At 41.5% G+C, this 12,370-nt stretch overlaps 5 protein-coding genes across 5 annotated transcripts; all 5 read right to left on the reverse strand.

Moving 5' to 3' along the window:
* Nucleotides 1-2,733: 2,733 nt before the first annotated feature.
* Nucleotides 2,734-5,032, reverse strand: LOC117574524 (tubulin alpha chain). Its single transcript, XM_034258386.2, has 3 exons — nt 4,637-5,032; nt 4,283-4,586; nt 2,734-3,596 (listed from the first exon to the last, which is right to left on the reverse strand). The coding sequence occupies exons 1-3, from the start codon at nt 4,860-4,862 to the stop codon at nt 2,783-2,785; spliced, it is 1,344 nt and encodes a 447-aa protein (XP_034114277.1). The 5' UTR covers nt 4,863-5,032; the 3' UTR covers nt 2,734-2,782.
* Nucleotides 5,033-5,864: 832 nt separating this feature from the next.
* Nucleotides 5,865-7,100, reverse strand: LOC117574527 (SPRY domain-containing protein 7). The gene is made up of 3 exons (XM_034258389.2): nt 6,835-7,100; nt 6,196-6,768; nt 5,865-6,138 (listed from the first exon to the last, which is right to left on the reverse strand). The coding sequence occupies exons 1-3, from the start codon at nt 6,941-6,943 to the stop codon at nt 6,041-6,043; spliced, it is 780 nt and encodes a 259-aa protein (XP_034114280.1). The 5' UTR covers nt 6,944-7,100; the 3' UTR covers nt 5,865-6,040.
* A 133-nt stretch (nt 7,101-7,233) lies between these two features.
* LOC117574381 (cell death-related nuclease 6-like) lies at nt 7,234-8,768 on the reverse strand. The gene is made up of 2 exons (XM_034258215.2): nt 8,371-8,768; nt 7,234-8,317 (listed from the first exon to the last, which is right to left on the reverse strand). The coding sequence occupies exons 1-2, from the start codon at nt 8,469-8,471 to the stop codon at nt 7,714-7,716; spliced, it is 705 nt and encodes a 234-aa protein (XP_034114106.2). The 5' UTR covers nt 8,472-8,768; the 3' UTR covers nt 7,234-7,713.
* Nucleotides 8,769-8,773: 5 nt separating this feature from the next.
* On the reverse strand, nt 8,774-10,013 carry LOC117574525 (plancitoxin-1-like). Its single transcript, XM_034258387.2, has 2 exons — nt 9,863-10,013; nt 8,774-9,805 (listed from the first exon to the last, which is right to left on the reverse strand). The coding sequence occupies exons 1-2, from the start codon at nt 9,964-9,966 to the stop codon at nt 8,821-8,823; spliced, it is 1,089 nt and encodes a 362-aa protein (XP_034114278.1). The 5' UTR covers nt 9,967-10,013; the 3' UTR covers nt 8,774-8,820.
* A 498-nt stretch (nt 10,014-10,511) lies between these two features.
* LOC117574526 (plancitoxin-1-like) lies at nt 10,512-12,370 on the reverse strand. The gene is made up of 2 exons (XM_034258388.2): nt 11,559-12,370; nt 10,512-11,505 (listed from the first exon to the last, which is right to left on the reverse strand). Exons 1-2 carry the CDS (start codon nt 11,657-11,659, stop codon nt 10,611-10,613), a joined length of 996 nt encoding a protein of 331 aa, XP_034114279.1. The 5' UTR covers nt 11,660-12,370; the 3' UTR covers nt 10,512-10,610.

The following is a 12,370-nucleotide window of genomic DNA, read 5'->3' on the forward strand; positions in this document are numbered from 1 at the left end:
TTGGTACATATGCATACACTAACATTGGGTATTACACGCTTCTGATAAGCAAAGCTTGACTTTATTCGAATATATTCATTTTTATTGATCTGGCAGCTCTAAAGTCACATAAGTTGGCAGAACTGCCAATGTTTAGGTGGGCAGCACTGACAATGTAAGTTGACAGTTCTGTTAAAGCTGTCACATCGAATAGTGATTTGTAAACATGCTTAAAAATTTTAGCAAAATGCATTTAAGTTATGTTTATTGTATATAAAGCATATACATATATTATATTACTAAGTGTAACATTAGGAATATTTTAGTATTTTGCGGTATATTTTTGAAATATCGTTTTATTAAACATGAGTATCTCACATTCGATCAAATGAGACTATAACTTTCTTACTTGTTTAAGCATTGCTAGATGATTTAAAATTAAGTTAATATGTGAAATCCAAAAAGGTGCTGAATTAGGCAACTCATTAAGTATAAAATGAAGGAACAAATTAATAATGATTATCATATAGTTTGTTCGGAATTTAAAGTTCTCTTTAAAGTCGAAATGTTAAAAAACGAATATTATCCCTGAGCATCTGAACATCTATGGTTTTGTATAAAGAGTACAAGAATAAGCGAATAACATTCCTTGATGCAAGTAAGTGCATTCATTGTTCGATCATTTCACTTTTGCGCTTTGCCATTTGGCTAGTTGGGGTTTTTATACCCGCTACCCATAGGGTAGAAGGGTATTATAACTTTGTGCCGGCAGGAAATGTATGTAACAGGTAGAAGGAGGCATCTCCGACCCTATAAAGTATATATATTCTTGATCAGCGTTAACAGCCGAGACGATCTAACCATGTCCGTCTGTCCGTCTGTGTGTCTGTCCGTCCGTCCGTATGAACACCTAGATCTCAGAGACTATAAGAGATAGAGCTATAATTTTTTTTCGACAGCATTTGTTATGTTTGCACGCAGATCAAGTTTGTTTCAAATTTTTGCCACGCCCACTTCCGCCCCCGCAAATCAAAAAAATCGAATACCAAGCGTAATTTTAAAGTTAGAGTTGCGAATTTTGGTATATATAATAATAACTATAGTAGTTATGATTCCTGAAAATTTGGTTGCGATCAGATGAAAATTGTCGAAGTTATTAAAGAAATACTTTTGTATGGGCAAACACGCCTACTTACTAGGGGTCTAGTTGCTTTAGATGACAATCTGGTATATTGTGCCGTCTATGGTATATTTTGAATGCGGTACTATATCAATATACCAAATATACTATTTGGTATATTTTTAGTATTTTTGCAGTATATTCGGTATATTTTGAGAAAATTATCGCAAAATATATTTCTTTTATTCAAAATGGGTAGCGGGTATCTCACAGTCGAGTGCACTCGACTGTAGCTTTCTTACTTGTTGAGGCCTGTGCGGGTGCCTTGTGAATGGTGCCTTGGTTTGGTCAGTGCAACAGGCAAAAAGAGGCATAAATCGGCCCCAGGTGTTTGGGTGCGCATTTCCCACGGATTAGTGCATAAATAAAGAAGGTCAGAGCTATAGTTGTTGTTGCTGTTGTTATTGCTGTTGCTATTGTTGGTTGCTTTTGGGGCTTTACAATTCGCGCAGCAGAGTTAACTAGATATTTCAAATGCTATGGCATGGGGTCGCCCCGTGGGTCTGTCAAAGACTTCCGATCTACTACGAACAAAACCATAACTACAAAAGCCACTCTCTACACCAAGAGCTGCGTTCTGCAAAAGCTTTCTTTTGACCAAATTGCTTTATTAACCGTGCAGACCACGATATAATAACAACTTCATTTTGATGTGCTGCTGCTGCCTCGGCTGCTGCTCGACTGGGACGCCTAAGGTGGTCCTGACACAGCATTTCCTTTAGCTCATTAACACGTTGCCCACCAAAAATAAAAAAAAGTCTGTCGATCGCCCAAAAACCTGAAACTGAACTGGACTTTCGGCTTGCGTTGATGGAACCCACACGCAGCGGTTCTCACGGTGCTCAGCAAACAAAAGACAAAAGGATTGATTTTCCTGTTGTTGTTGGTGGCGCAATTTAAGATTAGCAACAGTTAACAGAAGGGATTCTCTGGGCAACGGAGCAACGGCATGGGATCATAATGATAATGCTTATAATACACAAACACACATCGGTCAGCAAGGACCACCAAATGGCGCTGATAAGATGCGGCGGCCTCCAAGCTCGAGAACTGCGTGCCGAAGATCTGCCAAAGATATATCTGCCAAGGCAGGAGGAAGGGGCAGGTGATGCTCGTGGTGGCTCCATCGATAATCGCGCATTAAGCGTGCGTAAGTCACGTCACAAGAAATAAAAGAAATACAAAAAAAAAAAAAAAAATAACCCCCGCAGGAGGAAGAGTCGCCGCCGCCGAGGGGCAAAGAGAGACAGACCTTGCCCTGGGTGCGATCGCGATAAGCGCGACTTTTGCCTCGGTACGTGCTAAACCCTTTGCCTTGGTGATCATTTTAATTATGGGGTCCACAGACCTTGCCCTCTCCCCGACCTGCTCGTCCTCTTACAACTTGGGGTCAAGCAACGCAAATTGCGCTTTGTGTTGTTTTTTGTTTTTGTGTTTTGGGGCTGGGTCAATATTTGTGTTCGGTTCGACCATAAATACTTAATTTGTCCCAACGGTTTTCTCTTTTTTATAAAGTCATCGACGAAGCAATTGCCGGGCAATTACCTCATGCAAAAATGTAAAGTCGCAGCGCATACACACATCGAAATTTTGGCGTTTATTTGTAAGGATATACGCTCGCTGTTAGTCATCCACATCGGAGCCGGGCGCCGAGGCATCCACCTCGAGATAATCGTGGACCAGCTGGCAAATATTCTCCGACGCCTCAGCAAAGTTGCCCTCCTCGAGTCCCTCGCCCACATAGTGATAGACAAAGGCGCGTCGCTGATACAGCTTATCGAACTTGTTGACCAATCGACACCAGGCTATCCGGATATTCGTATTATTCGAGATGGCAACGCAAGCGCGACTCGCTGGCGCCAAATCTCCGTTGGGCACATAAACCGGCGGCATGTTGCTGACGCCAATCTTGAAGCCAGTCGGTGACCAGTCGACAAACTTAAAGGTTTTCATCCGCCGAATATTCTCCAGCGTTACATTGATCTCATTCGGTGCAATATCGCCGCGATAGAGCAGCACACAGGCCATGTACTTGCCATGTGCCGGATTGCAGCGCACCATTTGGGTGCTCATCTGAAAGCATTGACTCGTCAGCTGGGCCGTTGACATGTCCACGTACTGGGCATTTGTGATGGGCACCAGAGGCGCATAATTGATGAGCGGATAATGAATGCGTGGATATGGCACCAGATTCGTTTGCAGCTCCTGGAAACTGACCATAGATTGTCCTGAGAAACGTTGAGTGGCCGTAAACGAAGCGACCACCTGCCCAATGATGCGATTCAGATTCGTGTAGGTTGGAGCGGGCACATTCAAGGTGTTGGCACAGATGTCGTAGAGCGCCTCGTTGTCCACGATGAAGGAGACGTCCGCATAGTCCATGGAGAAGTGCGTGGCCAGCAGCGCATTGTAGGGCTCCACAATAACCGGTGAAATGCTGAGTTAAATTACTCCGTTAATAAAATATAAAATGAACAGTACAAAAACTACAGTCCAAGCAATGTGAACCAACATAACATAACATACAAAAAGTGTAAACCTACAACTGCTACTTCATACAAAATATACCATAAAGCACAAAATATATTAAATTGTCTACAAAAGCATTTACTATAATACATAAAAGTTACCGTCTATATAAAAGTTATTTTAATATCTTTTTAAAACAGTCAAGTTTGCTCGAAATAATGCAAAACAGTAAGATCCTTAAAATGTATCAAAAGAAATTATTTACGACTACTACTTCATACAGAATATACCATAAAGCTAAAAAATATAGTGGATTGCAAAAAATTTAAGATCCGAAAGCTGCAGCTGATATAAAAGTTATTTTAATATCTTTTCAAAACTGCAGTTGGCTCGTAACAGTGCGCAAGGGGTATTATCCTTAAAATATATCGAATGAATATACATACAACTATTAATCGATACAAAAATATACCATAAACTACAAAATATACTAGATTGGTAACCTAGGCACTTAAGACCCGAAAGCTGCAGTCGGTATAAAACTAATTTATTGAATATCTTTTCAATTTTGTATCTCATCGCAAACTACAAACTACTACAAGTTAATATGAGTTGTTATTGTATGTACCAAAAATCCAGACAGAATTTACTTACGAGGGCGATGGATACACTAGAAACTCAATGATTGTCATCTTCTTGCCAAAGTCCTCCACGAGTTTCTCCATGATGCGAGTGCCGAGCCCAGAGCCAGTTCCCCCGCCAATAGCTCGAAAGACGAGAAATCCTCGCAAACTGCGACAACGATCAGCCACACGTCGTATCGCATTCATGGATCGATCTAATAGCTCGCTGGCCATCAGATTATAACCTCGAGCAAAGTTGCTGCCGCTGTCATCCTTGCCGGTTATCAAAGTCTCCGGATGAAAGAGATTACGATACGCTCCAGTGCGTATTTCATCTAAAAGAAACAAGGTTTAATAAGGAGATTTCGAAGAAGAAACTCCGCACCTATGACTGTTGGTTCCGTGTCGATCATAACGAGTCGCGGCTGAACGCAGGGATCTCGGCCGCTGAACTCGAAGAACGTGAGAAAGGAGTCATCGCAGGGCTTGGACATGAGGCGTCCATTCGACATGATGCCATGTTCCAGGCAATACAGTTCCCAGCAGGCATTGGCTATCTGAACGCCCGCCTGGCCGATGTGTATCTGGATTATTTCGCCCCGGCTGCCCATGTAATGCCGGTGTTGTCACCTCTCTCTGACCTCTCCACATGCGTCCTATTTTCTTTGAATTTAGTGCAAAACATACGAAATTAAAAAGCCCATTCGAATAAATTTTAGGTTTTTTTTTTTGGATTGATCTTTTAAATAATTTCATTTACATAGAATTTCAATGACAAGCTAAACAATAGTTTGTATGCTTTATATATTTATGATATATGCCATCATTATATATAGTATAAATAGGTTTTTTATATAGCATATAAGTAGATATTTTCTTTTAGTTAAGTACGCACAATACAATTTTACATAACATTCATTATTGTCCGCGCGCGGATTAGTCAGTTTTTTTTTTTTGTTCAAAGCGTTAAGTACATTTTTCTTAAAGATATGATTATTTATATAGTATGTTTTATATATAGTTTGGTAATTTCCGTGCTCAAGTGCAATAAGAAGCTATATAGGTAGTTGGTTAGGAGGTGGTCCAATAACTTAGCTAGCTTTTTAATGGAATGTACGAAAACAAAATAGTTTGGTATAAAAACAAAGAGAGAACTTCGGAATACCGAAGTTAAAATATACTTCTTGCAGTTGGTTAAATGGGAATAGCAATTATAATTAGATTAGTGGAATGTTAATGTAGTATATTTTTTTTAGTTGTAAGCTTAAATTTGAAAACGTTTAGTGATAGAATGTCGAACTAAAGCCATTCTTAAATAAAACGTGATTGTCATACATTGGATAATTTTTAAAACAATTTGAAAATTTCTAGCTACGTTATAAATAATTTACAAAACAGGCTCCTAAATACATTTTCATCATCAATACAATACACATTTGTCGGCTGTGGAACAACTGTCGAATGGAATACAGTAAAGCTTCCCTCTACATTTTGGAATGATATTCATTTATATTGCCTAAAAATATTTGATCTTTAAAGTGCAGTTCGTTTTTGTTTTGTTTAACATTAATACTTTGGTTTTAGGGAAGTTTCACAGTAGATTAAAGTCGAAATACGATGAAATAATGTTCTTTATGTGCAACAAAAGTTGTTTTAGTTTTGGTTTGCGGTTAGACAGTTTTTTCGAAAGCGCCCAAAGTTTTGGGAGCGAGACTAGAAAATTTGATACACTTGAAATTGTGGAAAGTAGCAGCAGCAGCAGAGGAGATGACTGGCAAACATCTTCGATCTAAAGTAACGACTGCTCGAGAAGAATGCGCTCGAATCCTGAAGGCGGACCATGCGAAAAGTTGTCCAAAATAATGTCCAGAATAGCGCCATTGCCAACTGTGAATAGGAAAATAATATAAATGGAAATGTGATGGAATACTGTATTGCACTTACCATAAATGACTGGAAAGAGCGCAGGACCGCGCACATTGCGGAAAGGCACCTCCAGGTTCTTGCCATTGAAGTAGAAATTTAGCTCGACATGGTCGAAGGCTACGCCTACAATATCGCCCTCGTCGGGAAAGTCACGTTGTGGTGCCTTGATAAGCTCCTCGACCGTTGTCAATTCACTGTTCCCGGTGGTCATCACAAGATCCTCCTGTAGATCCTCGATGGCAATGAGACCAGCGGCAGCAGCGGCGCTATTATTCAGAATTCCATTTGTTGTGGTTGTCACCGACTTGCTGGAGCTGAGCGTAGGCTGTGTGCAGTTGGCAACGACAGGACCGAACTCTTCGTCATTGTGTCGTGTGGCATTGTCGGAGCACAGACACCATGATTCTCGATCACCGCCGCCCCACTTGCGTCCCAGATCCGCTTGTCGTGTGGCCAAACCAATGGACCAGCTGCCGCTCTGCTGTATCTTCACCTCGAAGTAGGACTTGGACTGCACCAGGGGTGCAGTGGCCAGCACACCCCCTGTGCCTGTGACACGCAATTGGTGCGACAGCAAAATGACGTCGGCGCCTGTTGTGTTGAAGTGTTTAATCAACTATGTCCATGATTGCAACACGAAGATAAAGAGGCACTTACCCATATGCGCCGCATCGAGATGAACGTCGGGCTCGCGGTGTCGATGTGCGGCCGCTGTTGGTTTTCGCAATTGGCCGCCATTGAGGCAGGTGCGCAGGCAACAGAACATGCCACAAACTGTCGCAATTACGTGTGATTGAAACTGTTTTATGTGTCAGCTTGAAAATATCTGTTTTTGTTTTGTGTCTTGCTTTATTTTGTGCAGGCTGAACTTTGTATTTTCAGTTGTATTAATTTTTGGTTTGTTGTACTTTTACTTTCTGTTCTTTTCGCTTGGTTTATCAACAGCTGTTTTGCGTTTGCTCTGTATTGCAACCCTGGCAGCCATATTGTGACGTCAGGCAGCTACAAGCGCTGCCGCTAGATGGCGCAACCAACGCCATCTATTGTTCAAAGTCAGCAAGCAGTTGGCAACGCGAAATAAGTATTTGAATTTGTTTCCGTAGCATTTCATTTTTATTTTGTTAATATAAATCTACTTTAGAAGAAAGCATTTAAATCTACAACTGGGTAATTAAAAGAAATAATATCAACACAAATGTAATAGAATTGAAAAATATAAATTGTAAACAAGTACAAGGTGTCGTAGTCGACATTACGCATTTGGTTATTCACACTCTTCATATGTGAAAATCAATTCGCGGTATCTTTCGCTTACATCCGAATCTTCGAGACAGATGGCGCTGCCCCCGCGACTTAGATGCGATTGATGGCGATTGAGATCCCCGATGCAAATCCAATCGCCACCAGAATTCTTCTGGGATACGACCCACTTGGAGTGATCTGTTAATGCAGATATCGATCTACCTTGAGGACCGACAACTTCCTTTATGTTGTAGATCTTGTTGTCTTTACATTTGTTCGGTAAATTTTGGCTGTCTAAACTGCTGTTACGATCGGTTCGCACAAAGATATTAACTCCGAGCGCCGGGCGACAATGTCGGCATAGAACTCCTTGTAGATTGAAGGATGTTTGCCAAAGAACCGAAACTTTCTTCCTTTCAAGGTTCTTAGCTCAACATCCAGCTCAAGGTCGCCAGTCGTGAATGTATTGGGATTGATGGCATTATAAAGAAGCGGATGAATATTGACGAGATTTTTGGATTGGCGTGTCAAGTTAAAGTGCGGCTCAGAGAGAACCAAAAGTTCAGCCGCTTTTTCCACGCCCTTTTCATCGAGTGATAGACAAAGAAAATTGTTGCCATACTTCTTATTATCATCAAGGGGAATCGAGTATATCATCCAAATTCCCGAGTATGGAGATGCGGCTATCCATCCCCTAGAAGCTCCACCCCAATCGAATGTGGTGCCATTGGTAAAAACATCGTTGTATGAAGCAAGACCTATAAGAAAATTGAAATTGCTTGCTCTGGATAGCAGTGATCGATTGCTCATCAATGTTTCATTCGACATCTGCCACTTGTTGTAATTTTCGCTGGTCACATAGATGTATTTTTCATCATCCTGCAGATACATGAACCACCTACAAATTGTGTTATAATGAATAACTTCAACTTTGATTATTTGTTGACTTACCAATCGACATAATTGTTGTCTTCATCTTTACAGGACATATAAGCTGACACATTTACTACAATTGCGATTAAAAACCAAAGACACAGACAAATTAGTCGCATTGCCAAAAGTGTTTTTATTCAGTGTTCAAAATCTACTGAAAGTGAAATCGATAATGTCTAGGAAATATGTATTATATTTAGCGTTGTTGATAAGAAAGTGAACTGCTGAACTATCAAAAAATCACGTATTTTAACTGCACTCCAAAATATATTGTTTAGGTTAGATATAAAAGAATTGTAATAAGAAATTTTGCAAAATCTGTAAATACTGTAATAATTAAAGATACAAATTCTTCTAAAGAGCTCAGGAAAAAGACGATTAACTTTAATCGGGTTTTAAAATATGTTTGTAATTCAAATACAAAGATGACCTTAGCATTGCATTGAACTTTATTAAAGCATTAATCGTTTATTTGCATTTCTCGTAATTGGCGACAAGTTTGCGATAAAGATTCGAGACGCGAGCACTTTTGTGGCACACTGTGCCACCGCCACGCCGATGCTGTGATTGCTGGCGATTGATGTCGCCGACACAGATCCAATCACCGCCACCGACACGCCAGCGATGCAACAGAATGCCCGACTCCTGGGAGACAGCCCATTTGGAATGATCGCCGGTTGTCTTGAAGCCAATGAAATAGTCCTGATTGGCAATCTCCTCGACGTTGTAGACTTTGTTTCCCGTGTCGCAGCTGTCGGGCAAATTGCCAGCACCATCGCGCCAAGCCTCCACAAAGAGACTGACACCCAGAGCTGGAGCCACGACATCGTTGTAGAGCTCGACATTGGCCCGGGAACTCTTGCCAAAGAGACGAAACTGTTTGCCGCCTAACGAACGCACCTCGATCTCCTTCTGATACGGCGCCTCAGTACGCCATTGACGCTTCAACGCACGCTCCAAACTTGGGAATTGTTCGCCCAGACGCAACAAGGGATTGCGTTCGTAATAAAAGTGAGGTTCATTGTAGACCAACAGCTCGCCGGCCTTCTCTACGCCCTCAGCATCGAGTGTGACACAGAGCAAACTCTGGCCAAAGTGTTCACCGGTTGTGGGATAACTGTACTGGGGCACAGTCGGATATTTGGGCACCGAATGCACCAGCCACAATCCTGTGGTGCCATCGGTGGCAATCACACCTTTCGTATGTCCCCCGGTACTGGAGACGGTGCCATTGGGGAACTCATCGTTGTAGGCGGCGAGCAGCACCTGAGCATCGGCATAGAGAGGACGCAAAGTCTCACCAGGCAGCGAGTTGTCATCGGCTATGCGACGTCCAGAGAGCTGCCAGCTGTCGTAGGCTGAGCTGGTGACATAGAAGTAACGCTGGCCGGACACATCGTGTCCCTGACCTGGATCATTGGTGTAGTGCTTGGGCAGCTTGTACATGTACCACCTAAGAGTTTAATGTTCACAATAATTCCGGGATAACTATTAATCTCTGCTTGCTTACCAGTCGACATCGTGACCAGCTTCATCCTTGCAGCTCACCTTGTTGCTTGCCACACTAACTTGCAGCATGGCAGCCGCCAAGAGCAAGACACAAATCAAACGCATGTTGCAAACCTTCTCGTTCAACAGTTTAAATTGAAATGATTCAGCGTCGCAAAATAAACTCTAATCAACACAAATCGCTCATACAGGGTGCTCCACTTAGGTGCTAATGTGTTGGGAATTCATTACAATAGTCACACCTGCTTGGCATTTGTACAAATCCAGGTAGAGCGTGTGTAAAGTATATAGTTACATTGAGACAATGCTCTACTTATGTATTTCGAAATATCCCTGTATTGAGTGACCTGTTTGCCTGCGCTCTATTTACAGCTTATCGGTTTAGAACTCTCGACCCCTAAACCACATCTGTGCTCGCATTCGAGAGGCGTAGTTAGCAGAGTATGTAAGGGGAATTCTAATGAAAGAGCCCTTACTGTGCGCCACTGTAGCTGGCGATAAGCGAATCAGCAATGAGAGATGTTGCAAGTTTCATTTTAATTAGAAATACATAAGAAAGACTTAGTAGATTGGAAGATATTTGCAGTTTATTGCAAGGGAAACATTTGAAAACCCGAAACCTATTTTTATAGCTATAGCGTAGAAGGGTATTCATTTACGTTGTGCATCTTGTCTGAAATATTGTTATATATTATAGAATAATAGTTATAAACAAGTACAAGGTGTCGTAGTCGACATTACGCATTTGGTTATTCACACTCTTCATATGAGGAAATCAATTCGCGGTATCTTTCGCTTACAACCGAGTCCTCGAGACAGATGGCGCTGCCCCCGCGACTTAGATGCGATTGATGGCGATTGAGATCCCCGATGCAAATCCAATCGCCGCCAGAATTCTTCTGGGATACGGCCCACTTGGAGTGATCTGTTAATGCAGATATCGATCTACCCTGAGGGCCGACAACTTCCTTTATGTTGTAGATCTTGTTGTCGTTACATTTGTTCGGTAAATTTTGACAGGTTGAACAGCTATTGCGATCGGTTCGCACAAAGAGATTAACTCCGAGCGCCGGGGCGACAATGTCGGCATATAACTCCTTGTAGATTGAAGGATGTTTGCCAAAGAACCGAAACTTTCTTCCTTTCAAGGTGCTTAGCTCCACATCTAGCTCAAGGTCGCCTGCCGTTAATGTATTGCGACCGATGGCATTATACAGAAGCGGAAAAAATTCGACGAGATTATTGACTTGGAGTGTTGAGTTAAAGTGCGGCTCAGAGAGAACCAAAAGTTCAGCCGCTTTTTCTACGCCCTTTTTATCGAGTGTTAGACAAAGATAATGTTCTCCATACGTCTGATTTAGAGTACCATTGAGGGGCATCGAGTGTATAATCCAAATTCCCGCGTGTACAGTTCCGGATGCGGCGATTAATCCCCTAGAAGCTCCACCCCAATCGAATGTGGTGCCATTGGTAAAAACATCGTTGTAAGTAGCATAAGCTGCAAGATATTCTAAATTCAATCCTCTGAATAGCAGAGATCGATTACTCATCAGTGTTTCATTCGACATCTGCCACTTGTTGTAATTTTCGCTGGTCACATAGAAGTATTTTGCATCATCATCATCCTGCAGGTACATGAACCACCTACAAATCATGTTGTAAGGAATAACTACAACTTTGATTATTTGTTGACTTACCAATCGACATCATTGTTGTCTTCATCTTTACATGACAAATCAGCTGACACATTTACTACAATTGTGATTAAAAACAAAAGACACAGACAAATTATTCGCATTGCCAAAAGTGTTTTTATTCAGCGTTCAAAATCTACTGAAAGTGAAATCGATAATGTCTAGAAAATACGCATTATACGAGTATGTAGCGTTGTTGATAAGAAAGTGAACTGCTGAACTATCAAAAAATCACGTATTGCTAAATTTATTGTTTAGGTTAATGATCGCCGGTTGTTTTGAAGCCAATGAAATAGTCCTGATTGGCAATCTCCTCGACGTTGTAGACTTTGTTTCCCGTGTCGCAGCTGTCGGGCAAATTGCCAGCACCATCGCGCCAAGCCTCCACAAAGAGACTGACGCCCAGAGCCGGACTTTGGCCCGGGAACTCCTGCCAAGGGAACGAAACTGTTTGCCGCCCAACGAACGCATCTTGATTTCTCGATATGTGAAAAAACTGCAGTTGTTGTATATTTTGGCATATTTTGCACTCTATGGTATATTTTGAATGTTGTGGTATATTGGTCTTCAATATTTTTTCTGTATTTTAATTGTGAATACTTGAAGATTGCCATACGGTTTTGCTTTTGTTGAAAGTGGGTGGCGGGTGTTTCACAGTCGAGCAGACTCGACTGCAGCTTTTTGCTTATTGTTACTTTAATAAGAGTATTATTACTTTGTGACTTCTTTCCGATCAAATTTGGAATATGGGAAAACGACTGTTGTTTGATTGACAATCCGGTATATGTTCCACTCTATGGTTTATTTTGAATGAT

Source organism: Drosophila albomicans, chromosome 2R, assembly GCF_009650485.2.
Source record: "Drosophila albomicans strain 15112-1751.03 chromosome 2R, ASM965048v2, whole genome shotgun sequence".
NCBI classification, from domain to species: domain Eukaryota; kingdom Metazoa; phylum Arthropoda; class Insecta; order Diptera; family Drosophilidae; genus Drosophila; species Drosophila albomicans.